Below are 17,837 nucleotides of genomic sequence, written 5' to 3' on the forward strand. Positions count from 1 at the left end.
TGAACCTATCAATTACATAGACAAGTACAAAAGAACTATGAAAAACTGAGCATAAAGACAGACATGTATTATAATAGCAGGAATCGATGGCGAGAATTCTAATTGAAAGGAACCATTAAAAACTAGGCACTAAAGACACATATTAATTATATTAACACAAGTATTTGCTAAGGATTTGAAGAGACGAAAAGACTGTCGCTTCAGATCACTCCACCCCAACATTCATCCATGGTTCGATGAGTGACCACAGCTGGTGATGCGGCTTGGATAGGTGGGAGCTGAGTGCAGCTGTGAAATAGGTGGAACATGTAGAGGGTCACCAAAGGTTGCATGCTGGTTGCCTCGATCTCCGGACTCACTCGACATCATGCGTTCAGCCTGGTTATACGTCGTTTGCAAGAGGCCTGGCCCAAGTGTGTGGCACGGCTTGGGTAAAATTTCGAGGCAACCTGAAAAACATAGATCCATATCTATAAGCAACAAAATATTCTCCACCATAGGGCAAACCTGAAGTTTACTATCGGCACATAGCAGATAATGAAAACAGACACAAGTCACCAGACTTGAGGTATACAGATGTGCAAAAGTGTAAATGAATGTGAAGAGCTGCTTATAAGACGGAATGTTTCATTCCGTCTTTTGTAGATCAATAGTAGTATCTTAACATAAAGTCAAGTGTACTGGGCCCTCCCTAAAAAAAATTAAATAATGGGGTTCTACGTGCCAAAACCACTTTCTGATTATGAGGCACGCCGTAGTGGAGGACACCGGAAAGTTCGACCATCTGAGGTTCTTTAATGTGCACCTTAATCTAAGTACACGGGTATTTTCTGCATCTCGCCCCCCTCGAAATGCGGCCGCCGTGGCCGGGGTTCAATCCTGCGACCTCGTGCTCAGCAGCCCAACACCATAGCCACTGAGCAACCACGGCGGGTATGGCCCTCCCTATTTCTGTAAGTAGGCTATTTCATGTGAGCTGTCCCGACCTGGCACATGACCACTTGAAATTTCTTTTCGAAAAACTGGAGGCCCTTCAATATAGGACAAATGTTAATTTCAAGAAATACTTGTGTAACGCACCAAACTATGCATCATAAAAGGCATAGCCAGAAAATTGGTTCCTTCATTAGGGGGCCAAATTTTTCAGGACAATAAAGAGAGGCCTTACACCAGAAATTGAACTGCTTATTAGCCACTGCTCAGTTTATTATGGGTCATAAAAATGGGCAAAATGGCCTATTAACTTTATTTTCATAGAACTCGCTTACAGCAAAAGCTGCAAATTTATGTAATCCACATATTTAGGGCTTGTGCTGCATGCAAAAACTGGTTTCAGGAAGATAAAATATGTAGTAGTGCCGAGAGATGAGGATGAACTAGCAAAAAAAGTCAGTTTTGGTGTAAGTTTATCGGCATACTTACTAGTGAGGCAGTCCTAGTAAATTTATGCCCAATACCATGTATGAAAGTACACTGTTTCGTTTTTAAATTTCTAAAGCTTTATCAAAGCAGTTTTGTGTCAAGCAAGAAAAAAAATTGTAGAAGTGGTCTCCTACTAGTTTCAAAATTTGCATCGCATTTCGTCTAATCCACATAGCCTCTTGGCGGCTAAGGCAAAATGGATGGACTTGAGCATTCCTGCACCGATAGCAGGGAGTCTTAACTGCTTCGAAGTTAATTCTTTCATTGCTGAGTGGCTACAAGCCACTTCACTGAAAAATTTGCCACTTAATTACATGTATTTACCTCAATCTTTCTGTCGGCTTCCAGCCTGCTTGGCATCATTACGAAGGCTGCCAACTGCCTAGTGGACGTAGTCAGGACACGGTGGTCGCAGGACGCAGTGGCAGGAGCCGCCAAAGGCTTCGAACTCCCTAGTGAACATAGTGAGGACACGGTGGTGGTAGGATGCAGGGGCGGGAGCCACCAGAGTGTACCTGCAGCAAATTTGCACAAACGCTCTTAGTCCTACCATGTCACAATTTACAAGAAAAATTCAGCTGTCTGTGTAACATGGATACCAATACAAATAAATGCAAACAGTTAGGTCCTACAACACAACTAGAACATCGACAAAGAAGAAATGGTACTTATGTTTATGAAAATCCAAGCAATGAAAAAAAAATGTGCATCTGATTTGTGCGTGAAAGCTCAATGGTAACCTGAGCTCATACCATCAAGTGATTTGCTAGTCAACTGCAAGCCTCTTAAAATGTCATTGTATATTTTTTACATGCGCTATGTTAAGCTGCTATAAAACAAGTTCAATATCTCTGAATATAAGTAAATCACGAAGCAATTCAATTAATTAATTCCAGCGGTCGTTAATGCAACAAAGTGCAAGCTCTGAATGAAGCTGGCCAAACTGGGTAGTGACAAATAACAATGTGGTTCTCTACATCTTGTTTTTCTGGCTTTCGCTGTAGCAATAAAATACACAAGAAATTTCACATTCCTGACTTTTTATTTTTTGAAATTTTTATTCCATAATGCATAATACTTCAGCAAGAGCACTAATGCTGTCTTTTAACCGTAAATAGAGATAAAACAAGAAATTTTACTGGAGCCAATGTTTGGCAAGAAAACATCTCCTTCTCTTTGTCGAAACATTGGCTCCAGCGATGCTCCTTGTTCTACGGCTCTTCATCATTTCAAGTCTCTGTCTTCCTGTGAACCTCTGTACTTTCAATGTTGTAGCAATTAAATTGTAATCACAGAGAATTAGTAAATGTAGCTGATGAAGAATTTGTGCTTGTTGGTAGATAATGACCGAGTAACTGCGCAACATAGAGATACGCACAAAGGAGGCTTATGCGTGTCGTCTCCTACAGCCATGTTTCTCTCTTTTGGACGATTACTCTATCTAGATGTAAAAGTATTACCGTTTGCACAATAATGCTGAAATGAAAAAGGCCAGGAAAGTGGACACAAAAATTAAAACAAATAGCATCATATGCTAATGAGGTATGCAAAAGTGCCTGCTACGATCTGTCTCACCCATAACGTGCTGGATAAGATGGCGTCTTCTTCTGGATGTTGCCATTTCTTGAATACCTGAAATAGTGCATTTCAAAATTACAAAGATACACAGAACAACAGCTTTGCAAACTTTGCAATCAACTCATTTCTGCTTGCCAAATATCTGCACTAACATAAGACTACAAATAAAAAGACCCTCTTTTTCATAAAACACCGGACTCAAAATAGAAAATCCAGTAGGAATAGCACAAATTCTCTACACAACACAGCCAGGTTTTGTGCGCCTAGTAGGATTTACTATATAAAGGTTGCAGCAAATTCATGCTTTTAAATATTACAACCGTGAAAATAAAGATTACATAAAAAATAATAGCATTATACATCGGCTTATACTGTAAGCCAATGTGTTTCCGACTTGACGCCAAATGCACATTTAATTTGTTCTGTTTCAGCGCTTTTAAAGGGTTGTGTCTGTTCGCTCGTGTATGCAGCCGCCTTACTGCTACGAAAATATCTGTGCTGCCACATCGCCTGACACTGCCATAAAGCGTGGTAGCGTTTTTATTATTAGCGGTAATATACCTAAAGCGCTAGTAAATCTTCAGAATAGACAACTGTTTTTTCGACAACCTGTCTTCGCCAGCGAAAGTCACACTCGTGCTAGTATTGTTTCTACACTTCAAGTTACGCAGTACATGGTATTCTACGGATTTTTCGATGCGACAGGCCACTCGTCATTGGAGTCGTTAAGAACGGTGTTTATCTATGGCAGTGCAGCTTTCCTATAATTTCAGATGCTCTCCTGAGGCTTCCGTCTGCCAGTAGTATTTTCGCATACATACGCCCACGCATGCCTAAGAAACGTCTGCGAACTGCCAAGAGAAACGTGGCGCAAAATGTAGCCGTGCCGGAAGGGCCGATTACGCGCCGTTTGTAAACTCGGAACAAAAGCTGATATGCTTACCTGAGAGGTTAAGAGAAATATGGCACAGGTCACTCTCTGCTGGTAGTCTTTCGTATGCATCTGGTCGTCTCTGCGTTGCGATCTCCCATATCACAAGGAAAATGCAGTGCAAAACGCAACACTTCCGGGGCATGTTACGGTCCGGCGAGCTGCACTTGCTGCATGTCGGCAAAGACGAAATCGGCGACAGGCCGCTGCTGGTGGCAGTCGTCCTCGTCGCAATCACACAGCACGGACAGAAGTTCCCACCGTAACTTGCCGCAACGCCTGGTTGCAGTCGCCCCTAACGCAGCGCTTTCAGAACCACTCCATAGAATAAAGAACCACCACTCGACGACAACGTACTCGCACGAGATGCAACACAACTGAAAAATGGCGTCATGCTATTGACGGCTTCGGCTTTGGATCATTTGAATCCGCGCAACTAGTTTCGGTTCTCTTTTCTTGCGTTGAAACAAAAACTGTTTTTCTCACTGATAATTGTACGTCACGTAACTAATGTTCACGAATGAAACAGCCGTGAGTTTAACACGCGTCTTGAAATACCCGCTACGTTCACTTCGCAGAAGCAAAATTTGCTCGTCCGAGTGCGGGTACGTTCAAAATATCTATCGTTGGGCTGTCGGAGCGTGCTAGAAGTGGGAAGACGCGGCGTAATTGTTCTTAATTTGCTTAGCTATAACGGCGCGGCTGCCCTTGATCTCTGTCGAGTGCAGTTTGCTCTGCTGTAAGGTATAACTACAAAGCCGCCGACGTTACTGAATAATCTAGTGCACCTGAAGCTGCCAGAACTCCGGTATTTCCTCCACAATTTCTAGCGACTGCGTTCCGCTGTCACCAAAGGCGAGCGTTGTTTGACGGAGATTTAGCAACACATTTTCCCGAAACATCGTTTACCGCTGTATTACGACGTGGAGAAGCAGCGTTGTTGGTCCTCAGTAAAATTTTCTGTTTATTGCGAATTTTGCGATAGCAGTTATATGGGTACAACCGTCGAAATATATCTGTCGGTTTTACCGCGAGCTTACGTATAAGGTCAAGTGCAATAAGATCCCATCCCGCGCCGTTGACTGTGCGCGTTAAAGGAAGTGTTGGAGGCTGAGCCGGGCTAGATGGGCGCCCCAAGTCAAGTCGGGATGATTGAAGGCGCAAGCCGGGAGAGGGAGGCGCTAGTTTAGCGCGCTTCTCCTCCTCTAGCCGTTGCTCTAGCCCGGTCTTGCACCACCCTCGCACTGTTTTGGAGATAATTTCCGATGGAGGCAAAGCTAGGAGTGTGTGTGTGTGTGTGTGTGTGTAGGGGGGGGGGCGTAGGGGAGGTAAGGGTGTGCTCAGATAGCGCAAATTTTCGGAGACGCATTGAAGGAAGAGGCAGCAGAAGCGTTCGGTCCGCTCTGCTCGCGCCCTTCATCACGCCAACGCTGTGACAGCGAGTGTTCGCCGTCATTGAGTGAGATCTGTTGATGTTTACACGTGCGCGCGTGACCCAGTGCTTGCTAATTCAAGGAGTAAGCGAATGTTTACTGCAGTTTATTCAGCCGATGAACTACGAACCTTGGTTCGTGCAGTAGTTCGTGCAGTGGTTCATGCAGCATTGGTGTGAAACTGCTGTGTTATTGTTTTTATATTTCTAGGGGGTTCCAAAGCAGTGTTGCGTACACTAATATTTGTTTCTGCTCGCGGAACGCAACACACTGCGGTAGCCCAGTGGCTTTGGTGTTGCGCTGCTGAGCTCGAGGTGACGGGTCCAACCACAACCGCGGCAGTCACATTCCAACGGGGTCAGAATGCGAAAACGCGCGTATACCGTGGATTCCGTACACGTTAAATAACCCGAGCTGCTGAAAATAAATCTGCAGCTTTCCATTACCGTGCGCCTCATAACAGGATCTCGATTTTTGAACTTAAATCTTCAAAATTTAATTATAAGTCGCGGAATTACACTTACAAGCGACACTGTTGAGGGCGCCTACTGAACTTGTTATCTCGTTGCTGTGCTCTCTTTAGTAGCCAATACTTTTTTTTAGATTTACTTATGGTCAGAATCCAGTGTGGCAAATCCAGGTCTTCCTTAGCATAGGAAACCAGCTATCGCTTAAGCGTGTGAGGTATCAACAAACATGGTCAAGGAAAATCAATATATAGAGTTCGAAGTAATTGCAGAACATGACAAGGATGAAAGAATGATACACCGCATCACAACCAGGACAGGAACCCGAGGGCCTGCCTAAAACAGAAGAGTTTATCTGGTATTTCTTCTCCGGCATTAAAATCTTTCTCTCGCCAGACTCATCTCAAATATCAGAGGAATGGCGATTTTCCACGACGACTCTTCGCGTGCTATTGAGAGTCAAACGACCCATGCGCAAATGTTGACTCTTGTTTTCTGACTCTACTCACGTAAAAGTGGGTCTTCGGAAGAAAAAAGAGAGTCAAGTTGCCGTGACTCACTTTTTACTCTCTTTTTTCTTAGAGTGTATCTTCGGGATCGGCCCACGTATGGAGAGTGCGTAACTCCTGCTTCACTTCCACCGCGGGTCGTCCTGGCATTGCACAATCTTCGGGTTCGGCCCACGTATGCAGAATGCTTAACGCCTGCTTCCTCTCCGCCGTGAATATGCTCTGCATTATACTATTTTTGGAATCAGCAAATGTATAGAGAGTGCTAACGTCTGCTTCACCTCCACCACGGGTCGGCCCGACATTGCGCTATGTTCGAGATCGGCCCACGTATGCGGAATGTTTAAGGTTTGCTTCACCTCCGCTGCGAATCGGCCCGGTATTGCACTATCTTCGGGTTCAGTCCACATATCGGAAGTGCTTAACACCTCCTCCACCTCCACCGCAGGTCAGCCCGGTATTCACTGTCTTCTGGATCGGCCCACATATGGGGATCTTGCTGCTTAGGGTGGCGAGCGAAAGGAATCTGCCAACACCAACAACATTGACTGCTACATCATGTTGTAGAAAATGAAGGGAAAAGGGTTTATTGGTTTAGTAACACGTCTCCAGTTGCTGAAGTCCATTGAATGCAGGACCAAGTTATGCGTCCTAGTTCACATCAAGACCCTCTGTCCCTGCTCCAAAAAATTCCGCTTTTAATACCACCGTCTTCACTAGGTGACTCGACTAAGGAATCTAAAGGCTGCCCAGCAGCAAATCACAATCGCCGACTCCGTTGCGATACTACGCCCATGCTCGCAACACTCCGCCGTAGCTGCCCCTCCGAAGCCCGTTGATTTGGAATATGTGGCAAGAAAGCGACCTGTGAAGGCAAGGTCACCGTCGTTGTTTTGTAGCCTTGGATGAGCCACACTTTTCATCTTTAGCTCAGGCTGCCAGGTAATAGTGGGGTGATGGCCTTTTTTGGGACCCGTCAAAAGTCGGTGTGCACGCTGCGTTGACGTCTGGATAGGCGCTGATGGATGAGCGGGCGTTTGCCTTGGGGCGAACGTCCAATTAACGCCTTTGTGGTGTTGGGACGTAACAGGGATTGCTTAACGCCTGCTTCACCTCCACCGCCTGTCTGCCCGGCGTTGCACGAACTTCGGCATCAGTCCCCCAATAGGGAGTGCTTAACGCCTTCTTCACCTCCGCCGCGGCTCGGCCTAGCATTTCACTATATTCAGGATCGGCCCACGTACGTAGTACAAGCTTATTGTACTGAATAGTTAATAGCATCGTTAATTACTTAATTTGCATTCTCATCTTTGTTACCCGCTGCATCACTGGTCACTGCCTCATTACGATTGTTTCATATGCGGAGTAGAGTAACCTAAACAATAACAGCAACATTAGGGAACAGTAACCTAAACTAGAAGACATTGTGAAATCCTACTCTAATGAATATGATGTACTGGAATGGTTGGTGTAACCATGCTTAAGATTTTAGTGCACGTACTATAGCTTTTAGAAAGCTATAGTACGTGTTATTATGCATCGCAGACTTTCGAAAAAAATGCAGCTACAAAAGTCGGCCGTCTGGCAGAAGTATAACATGCTGCCGGCATGCATGATTGCGGAATTCGTTTTACAACAGCTGCATATCTGTGTAACGCATGTACGCGCACTTGGGAACCTAAACGAGCCGCACTGTTCCTTCAGATAAAATGCCTCACCGCAAACACCTGCCCGCCATCCAACGCGACAGGCCTTGAGAGCAGCTACAGAAAACATATAGCAAACAATTTCTAGAGCGTTTTCTTTTTATTCCGTTGCATTACAAAACGCAGTCAAATGTCTCTTCAACTTCCATTGACATATTCCTAAAATGTGTTATTTGCTAGAACCAAGTTAGAGTTGCAGAGCCTTTAGCACACTAGTACGTTAACGGGCATTCCTTATAACAAGTACATGTCATTATTTTTCTGGCTATTCATGTGCTATTGCGCAGCACCATTGATGAGGTTGACAACAGCCAAGAAACGCTCTAGAACAGCACATAAAAGTGAATATCAAGGAAAAAGCCTAGAAAGTGCTCATAGCCAAGAAACGCTCTAGAACAGCACAGAAAACTGAATATCAAGGAAAAAGCCCTAGTAAGTGATCATAGCCTTTACAGCAATAGGTCATCTGCCCTGGGGCAGTGCAGAAACAATGCGTGTACATGGCAAGCGTATTTATATGAGGCAACAGAGGCACCCTGTTTCTGTTCTCAAGAATGTGCAAGTGCACTGCACCGAAAGCATCAGTCACGGAAATAATTTTTGTATACATATCTATTTCGACCATGCTATGCCATGCTTCAAGTTGCATCAGAACATTTAATTATTCTCTTCAATAACATTTGGGTGAAAGCATTCCACGCGTGATTATAGGCCAATTTAAATAAAACAAAGAAAGTCAATAGCGAACTGAAAGGCAGAACGCCGGATTATATTCGCGCTTTTAAAAGCCTTGTAACTGCGTTTCGTCACGACCTCTGTACTTATCTTCGCCCTTTCAGAACACTACTTCTCTCCATTTCTCTTTTAACAGGCGTATAGTACGAAGCCTCAAAGGTCAACCTGTGGCCGACTTCTATTGCGTTTTGTAAATAGCGTTCGTAATTGTTTCTGCATCATTGACGAAATGTCCCGATGCCCGAGACACTTCGCATTTGGCACATCTGTCAGCAAGACGGCACCGCCGGAGTGCAGCTTACAGCAGAACATTAGAATTGAAGCGTATATATCTGTTATTTCAGAAAGAAAAGTGAACTGTTTTCTAGGAAAAGGTAAAGGTTGTTCAATATCCTTTACTCGTGTTTTATTCACGATATGCCATGCTGACGCCCTTTCTCTTGGTGCAGCGGCAATGATTTTCTTTTTTTCTGTTTCATATCCCAAGCTCGTTGCGCGATAGTAAAGCCAAGTCCTGTAGCGACAACAAGATGAATACGCCGGTTTTCTTCAGTTACTCAAAGAGGACCGACGTTCTCTCTAGTGCATACGCGTACTTACTGAGGAGGGGGGGGCACCTGAACCCCCCCCCCCACTGTCAGAAGTAGCCATTGCCCAGCCACCCTTCCACACACTCACGCACATACATTTTTGAAAGCGGGCCCTGTCGGCTGCACGCGGGAAGATCCCACAACTGAGACCAAATTTTCTTTGCCAATGCACTTGCCACGCAGGTAATGCTTTTCTTTATTGTGCGTCGCCTGTTTGGGCCGTGAGGATTGTATTTCGGGCCTCTCCGCGAATAGCGTTAGCAGAGGACAAGCGGTGTCCGCTAACCACGATCGCATTGCGGAGAAGGCTGACGTCGGGCAGTTCACGCAGCAACGAATTTCACGTCCAGCTTCTCGCGCCATGCGCACTTTTTTGCTACTGCATAGCCATATATTAAAAGACAAAATGAGATTGTTATGTTTAGCCTAAAGGCCAGGGATTCTGAAGCATTAAAATTTATTTATTTATTTAATTATTTATTTATTTACTTATACATACTGCAGCGCAATATGCGCTATAGATGGAGTAAGTTAAGAAACGGTCACAGAAAATACATAGGAGTATACAGCGGTAGATACAAGTGAACACTAGTACAAAAAGAGCACTGATGAAAGAAAATGGAAGAAAAATACACAAGAAGTTATACAAATGCTGCCAGACATGGGTGAGCAATAATGCATCTGGGATGGCGGTTACAAAAATTTGGGATGAGCATGAGCGAATGAACCCAGGTAATGAATTCCAGTCTCCGATTGAGTGGGGAAAAAAGCTGAATTTGAACATGTTAGTACGTGCGTAGTAGGGTATCAAGTTTAGGTCATGATGTCTTCTCGTTGATGATCCCGGCGCGAAATTAATGTAATTATCATTTGAGAGCCAACTAAAGAATTGACAATGCAATGCAAGAATTTTAATGATTCGACACTGCGACGAGAGGTGATCGTGTTTAGGTTCAAGGAAGACAGTGTTGAAGAGGGCGAAAAGTCGCGATCGTAACAATGACTTATAAATCGCACAGCTTTTTTCTGTATAGCTTCTAGTTTATTAATCTCTGACTGCTTATGCGGGATCCAAACTACAGATGCATCATCAAGAACAGGGCGGATTAGAGATTTATACATTAGTAACTTTGTGTCTTAAGGAGATCGGGTTAGCGTTCGCCTCAAGTAACCAAATTTTTTTAGTGCTTTACTGCATATGTAATCAATGTGCTTGGACCATGACATCTTATGCGTAAAAATGATGCCAAGATACTTATACTCAGAAACCTTATCTACAGCACGGCCATTGATCGAGTAACTGAAAAGGGAGGAGGAAGATTTGTTGCACAAATACATCAGAACGGTTTTATTGTAATATAATGTTCATTTGCCAAGTGTTACCCCAATCGCAAAATCTAGAAAATGACTCTTGAAGGCGATAATGATCATTAGAAGATTTAATCACTTCATATAGAACGCAGTCATCAGCATAGAGACGGATGTTAGAAGAGCAGTGAAGTGGCAAATCGTTTATGTACAATAAAAAAAGAAGCGGCCCAAGGACGGAGCCTTGGGGCAAACCTGATGTTACATCAACAGCAGCGGAGTCAGTCGAACTGTAAGAGACGAACTGAGAGCGAAATGAGAGAAAGCTTAAAATCCAGTTAACTAAATGAGGATTATTCAGTAGATCATTAAATTTAGCAATAAGCTTAGAATGTAAAACGGTGTAAATGCCTTCGAGAAATCTATAAAAATGGCATCAACCTGGTTTCCTACATCAAGGTAAAATGAAATGTCATGCATGAACTCAACTAGCTGCGTTAACGTGCTAAAACCACGCCTAAACCCATGTTGCATGTTAGACAGTAAATTATTTGATTCCAGAAAGAGCCTGATGTGCTTATGAATGATGTGTTTCAACATTTTGCATGACTGTGACGTCAGTGAAATTGGTCTGTAGTTCGACAAACACTGCTTATCTCCAGATTTATAAAGCGGGAGCACTTTGGCTAACTTCCATGAAGAAGGTACAGTAGGGGACGATAAGGACTTTCTGAATATGACTGACAAATATTTTGATGACCACAACGAATAACGAACAAGGAACGCCGCGCCCAACGGTGGCGTGCTTTACGGCATGAAATTCTTGTATTATCCAATACCAGAACTATTGAATCTACATAATGGGGTGTTCACGTTTAGGTTTTACGGAAATTTGAAAAAAAATGTCCTGTGGCAGATAGCATCATTCTTGTCCTTTTGCTGGATCATTTTAAGAGGCGGACATTACCACCACGGTAAACTGAAGACATATCTAACAAATTAGCAAAAATTCACTACTGAACTTTTCAAATATTTACTTTGCACACACACTGCAATTTAGGAATTGTAGCCGGTGAAATGGAAATGCATTTCGAGGAGGAGACCACATTCGATATATTTATTTCCAAAATCTGGGACAATATGCATGGGCGTTACAATTACTGTTGTGCTCGATAACACAAAAAAAGCTTCTTTAATTCAAAAGATTAAATAAATTATGGGGTTTTACATGCGAAAACCACTTTCTGATTTTGAGGCACGCCGTAGTGGAGGACTCCGGAAAGTTCTACCACCTGGGATTCTTTAACGTGCACCTAAATCTAAGTACACGAGTGTTTTCGCATTTCGCCCCTATCGAAATGAGAAAAGAACCTATTTCTATTTTTGTTAAAAGAGTAAGTTGAAAACGGTGAATTTTTACGGACAGATTTATGACGCACATCTCCAGACCATACAGGTCTGAAATAGGTCTGGAGATTCGTTCCAGGTGGACCCACCTTGAAGAACGTGCCAGCTACCAGTTTTAAATCGCAATATGTAGCGTAAATGTAAAGTAATTACAAAGTTTATTTGCAATGTTTTGTTAATTAGTTGAATATTCGTTTTGATTTCTTTTGCCGGCGATGTCCGCCTCTGCAAATGAGCAAACTCAAGGTCTAGAATTCCATCATTTCGAACAGCGAATGTTCTGAAATTCCGCAATGCTTATATGGAATCACCCCTTATAGGGTACCCCAGCTAAAATTAGCTAAGCTATTCAACGGGAAAAAACATTTAAAGACACGGTGCATGGTACGATGCTAAGACCTACGATGTTCGGTCATCAGAACTCTGACGACCGAGTCCTCTATGTTTTATATTTTATCTTGCAGAGCATTTTATTATTTTTTTCCTTGAACAACGTTAGTTGGGACACATGATATATGCCCAAAGGCTGTCGAATTACATCACGTAATCACGCCTTCTCCTTGATGTGTTGAGGATGACTTCTTGGGCGAGTTTGTGTTTACCTAACATACTGCGTTTTAGCTCAAAAGCTCGAAACAAAAAAGAAAGAGAGAGAGGAAAACCCTGTACCCCTGTACCCCTGTAAGTGTAACACTCGTGTCTCCTTTCCTTTTTCCTTTATCTGTTTTCTTTTCTTTTTCGAGTTGTAGCGTTAAAAAGAATCATATTAACTTGACATGTTGGTGAAAATTACCTTCACGATTGTCAGCAGCTGGGCGAGTTGGTGACCAATTATCGTGGTAGCGGTTGGCATCTACAGTATTTTTTGCTTTTTTTTGCGCCGTGTTTTTTGGGGGGGTTTGGTGCCTTGAGAAGAAATCGACGCTGCGGAATGTTCAGAGCAAATAAAATAACCTTACAAGTCTGCCTCCCATCTTTTCTATTGGCACGGGTCGCTTCTGATGCAGTCTGCCCATTTTCTTTCTAGGTTATTGTAGCACAAGAGTTGCACTAACACACGTCCCCTGGCACAAGTACCCGTGAAAAGCTAGAGATTTTATGCTTTAAAGAAATGGGGGTCACTTTCTTGGTGATATATTTTGGTGATACCTAAGGATTAAACTTTATAGGTTACTTATGTGTTTGAAAATATTTGCGAGATACCTGCTTTCTCCCATATTTTATGCCTTATAGAATAGATTTGTTACTTTTTCCTAGTTTCCTCGGTAAACTATGCAATGCGCGGTGTTTATATTTCATTCAAGTGCGAATCGTGTTTTCCGTGACGAGTCAGAAATCTTTAATCTACGTGGGTTCAGTGCAGCCTTTGTGGAAAGTCACTTATTCAAGCGTTCTAAGGTACTATGCGGCCGTTATCCCAAGTTTATCGCAGTCTCCCAACGAAAACCGCATGAGACAGGAACTTAAAATTCTGTAAAAATAATAATATTGTTTTATACTGGCACGGCAAAACTTTCACGTAGCCGCTTTAAATTTAACGCTGTAAAAAATTGCTTAACCATCGCGTTTTCCCTTATTTTCTTCGTCATACGAGGCTCACCGTTGGTTTCTTCACGGTCTTCGGTGAATTAAGCAAGCCATCTATTTCATATTTGGTTATCATAAGGGGCGTGTTATCTGTATTTGGCAGGCAACGTTCGAAGCAGTTGCGTTAAATGCGCATCTTTGTAGTACATTACGTATGCAAGTGGTCCGGGGCGTTATTATTGTGTATTACGAGCGTGGTAAAGCTTGTACCGCATGCCCTGGAATAATTAGCATTACAAGCGAGGTCAAATTCTGCGAAGATGGGGGGAACGCTACGCCAAGTTTGTGTGCTATGTTAAATGCGGGTTGATCAAAAAACAGCTGTAGCAAATTTTTTTAAACTTTTAAAAAAATCTTGAGGAAGCGTTCAACAGTATCAAGGTGCCGTTATATGCTACGTTTTCCTCATTTTTAAGAGAATTCTGCATTTTAGAAAGCCTTTATTTAGAAGGAATGGGCACAACATAAGTGCAACGTGTTGCGAATTATTAGCGTTTCTGGCTTACTAGAAGCGTTTCGAATAAATTTCGAACCTTCGTATTTTGTTACACTTTTCTAGGGAGGGGGAGTTAATGTGTGGTACGTATTTTGGTTTCACCTGTGTCCTCAGTTACCTAAACGACGCAACTGCTTTATATTTGGTGACAGTGATGACGAGGTAATGGTTGATGAGTAGGCAAAGTTAAAAGCGGGCGCTTAATTGAGGCTGTGGTAATAAGTTACGTATGTGCGTGCTATGGAGAGTTATCAGTCTGTCTAACGGACGGAGTAGAATTTAACGCGTTGGCCTGGCAGAACTGCAAATGCCACCAACATCAAATTTAGCGAAAATAGGTGGAACGCTATGAAAATCGTCGCACGAAGGTAAATAAGCTGGATCGAACGCAGCTTTTCTTAAAAAAAAGTGTCTTGATCAAGTTTCAGAGCGTGTGACATTGTCGCTATCATCTATGCTTCCCATTGTCCAACCATAGCTGCAGGTTACAACTCCATATGTCATCAAAATTAGAGGGCTGACAAGGGTTAGCTCGATGTCTGACAAAAGTTTCACGTTTCCGATCCAGTGAGAAGTGTTGTAAACATATAATGAATCCTTGTTCTTTTACCTTCTGTTCATCCTTTATTGGACGTTCATAGCTGGTTAGTGCGAGATCCTCGGCAAACTAATCAAGGCAGCTTGGTTGTATAAGATGAAACTAAGGGGCACATCATGATAACGCGGAGGATAAATTGCAAGTGAGGGGACATGCAAAGTGAGGCATTTGCAGTAAATTACGGATGAAACCAGTCGGGGACAACAATTCGGGAGGGGGGGGGGGGGGGTCGTTTAAATTTCCGGTTAACTAAAAGTTGTGTTAATCAATTACTGGCTTATAAACGCTTGCATCAAGAAGTGCTAGAAAACATTACATGCGGACAATGTTTGAAACGGAACCGTCATATACGAGCGTAATTACAAGAAACTAAAGCACTTCTTTGAACTGCTCGAAAGAAAAAAGTTCGCTGGAAATTGGTCTGTATATCTGCAAGGTCGCAAACATCTGCTGAGGTTTTTTTTTTCTTGTGTATATTTTATGTTTTTTTCTGTTGAGTGTACTCTGTTGTGCATAACCTCGACAACACTAATGCCTTGAATAGCGATAAATTTGTGCGATAGCCTTATACACTGATATTATCATTTGTTGAATTAAAATTGCTGCAAATGCCTGTCATGCCTGAGCTGTACTGTTGCAACTGTACCGCGTCAAGGACTACTGTCAGGCACTAATCACCTGGTTCCATTGCATCATCTTGAGATTTAGTATAACTTCGGTGAATATATTCAAATAATTTTCGCTCTACCATGATACATCATGTGCGATTGATAATCACGTATGTGGCTGGTAGTTATAAAATTATCGCACAGACGGATTTGCAGGTTCTTTCTCTCTCTCTCTATCACACACACACACACACACACAAACACACACACACACACATATATATATATATATAGCTGAACATACATATCCAGGTGGTTTTACGTAAACTGAACCAAAGATAATAAAAAGTGGTTAACCACAGCCGGGCGAACTCAGCGGCAAATAGTTCGCGATCATGTGGCGATCATTACAATATTTTTTTTTATTCCGCTTAATTAGTTATTTAACTAACGTCAATTGTGCAAAATGTTAAATTTTCCCTTTAGGGACAAGTGCGTTTCGTTGCGTTGTAGCGTGGGCTTAGAAACGAACAATACGATATTTTGTGGCAACACAAATGCTGAGTGTTGATATTTGTCGGCGTTCAGAGAAAGCCCGCGAAATGAGAATGTTAAACAAGGATGAGAAACATTGGACACCACTAGGGCAGAGCTCAAGAAACTACACGTCTACCGGCAGAATGCGTCATTGAAGGTTTCTTAAGGAAAGATCCAATTGCCTTCGTGCACACCTATGAATATGCCGAAAGAAATAGAGATGAAGAAATTCAAGAAAGCACAAAATCGTAGTTTTAGGTGAACCCCAAGAGATAATTAAATTACGGAAAGTTGCGGAGTTTGCAAGTTGGTAATACATAATACGTTGAGCTGTTGCTCAACGCGACGAAGGAGCTGGACTTACTCGAGAAAACAGCGCACGACGCTCGATAATCGTATTTGTTATTTATTTTGAACTGTTAAGCAAGCATGTTGATTCTCATGTTGAGGGAGATTGTGAGACTTTTTTTTGTTCCAGGATCCAGTATTATGGTGCCATCCTTCCTTAAGGTTAAGCTTACGCAACTAAATTAAGAACTCCTCCTTAGGTCGTAGTTCGAACCTGAGTGGACCTCACTTTGCCAGGAATCAGAAAACAAAATCTGTCATCTCCTGCTCCTCGACAACAATATCAATTCCTTTTGCTAAATAATTGCACAGAACACAGCCACTTCAATATTTAGAGCTCTGCGACCCTGCAGGAATTGGCCGGAGCCGCCATCTTTCCCACCGAGGGCCACCACCGTCAGTTCCAAGACGTGACGCTGGACAATATCAAGGCCGGTGGAACTTGCACTTGTTCCAGCAGCAAATCGTGTCGTCGCCGCATGACAGCATTGAGGTCGGCCTACATTTAGCGAATCGAAAGCACAACTTTGAGTCTTTACTATCAGCACTGTGGCGTCAACTACGCGAACAACTGGTGTTCGAGATTATCGAGCTCATCCACACCTTAGACGAAGGCATCGTGCACGTCACATTTTCGTGGTTTCCTAGGCACTGCGGCGCCACATAGTTGACGATCGTGCCGATTAGACTGCGGAGTCAGCCCTTCAGTCAACACACAGGATTCAATATCATCATCAAGCTACGATACCGTTACAAATATTGGCGCGCTTTGGCGAGTCACTCACAACAGCCATTATTGAAACATTCATTCAAGTAATGCTTTGCATCACTTTATTTTGTGTTTTTTTTTATATGTGTGTGCAGAGAAATGGCTTTGCATGACTCCCGACTGGCGTCGTCGGAACATGAGCGGAGGCGAGTTCTGGTGGACAGATGCTGGAGCGTTCCGCTCACCTCGTCGCTGTCCGCCTTCTTACTAGTCATGAACAGCTCTTGCTACGGCTTTCTCTACGTGCTGTTCACGCAAAAGTACGAGATCAGGCACGGGCAAGCAGCCTGGCCTTCGAGCGTTATGGTCATCGCTGGAACGCTTGTGTGTACGGCATCAGTTTTTATTTGGAAAACGGGCCCTATAACGTAAAACTATTCCAAAATGCTTTTATTGCCATCCCCTGGCGTCAGATTTGCGTAACCGGCGACGCAACCGTCGCGCGGTCACCCGCAGGGTTGTCTGAACACACTAATCAAGCATTTTCCTGCTTCAAAGGAGGTCACTTTTGCTTGCTTCAAAAACGAATAGCATTGCCTACCCTGAGCGGCTTGTCTTGTCTAATTGGTTGACAAGAGGCGAGGAGCACGCTCAAGTGGAGAAGGATTTGATGGGGCCGAGCCACTGCACTGAAAATCTATAACCGGATGCAGAGGGTGGTGCCGGCGTCTGCGATTGGTCCGCTTTCCCTTATTTAACTCGATGTGGTTGGTCGAAAATCGCGGCGGCATGCAATGGAAGCTTAAGAATGACGCTAAAACGGATCCTTAGCAAAGAAGAGTTGGCAGAACGAGGTCGCAAACGTGCC

General features: G+C 43.3%; 1 protein-coding gene and 1 long non-coding RNA gene across 3 annotated transcripts in view; one reads left to right on the plus strand and one right to left on the minus strand.

Annotated features, from left to right (window-relative positions):
• Positions 1-17,837, plus strand: part of LOC135908198 (monocarboxylate transporter 14-like) — an 88,216-nt gene that overhangs the window by 54,418 nt on the left and 15,961 nt on the right. For both annotated transcript variants that reach the window (XM_065439951.1, XM_065439952.1), the window contains exon 4: positions 17,125-17,357. In XM_065439951.1, the coding sequence (XP_065296023.1) occupies positions 17,125-17,357 (233 nt within the window). The remainder of the gene's footprint in view (positions 1-17,124; positions 17,358-17,837) is intronic.
• LOC135908255 (uncharacterized) lies at positions 1,808-4,069 on the minus strand. The gene is made up of 3 exons (XR_010566260.2): positions 3,944-4,069; positions 2,998-3,054; positions 1,808-1,937 (listed from the first exon to the last, which is right to left on the minus strand). It is a non-coding gene; the product is annotated as an uncharacterized lncRNA (long non-coding RNA).

The sequence above is a fragment of the Dermacentor albipictus genome, chromosome 2 (genome assembly GCF_038994185.2).
Source record: "Dermacentor albipictus isolate Rhodes 1998 colony chromosome 2, USDA_Dalb.pri_finalv2, whole genome shotgun sequence".
Lineage (NCBI taxonomy): Eukaryota > Metazoa > Arthropoda > Arachnida > Ixodida > Ixodidae > Dermacentor > Dermacentor albipictus.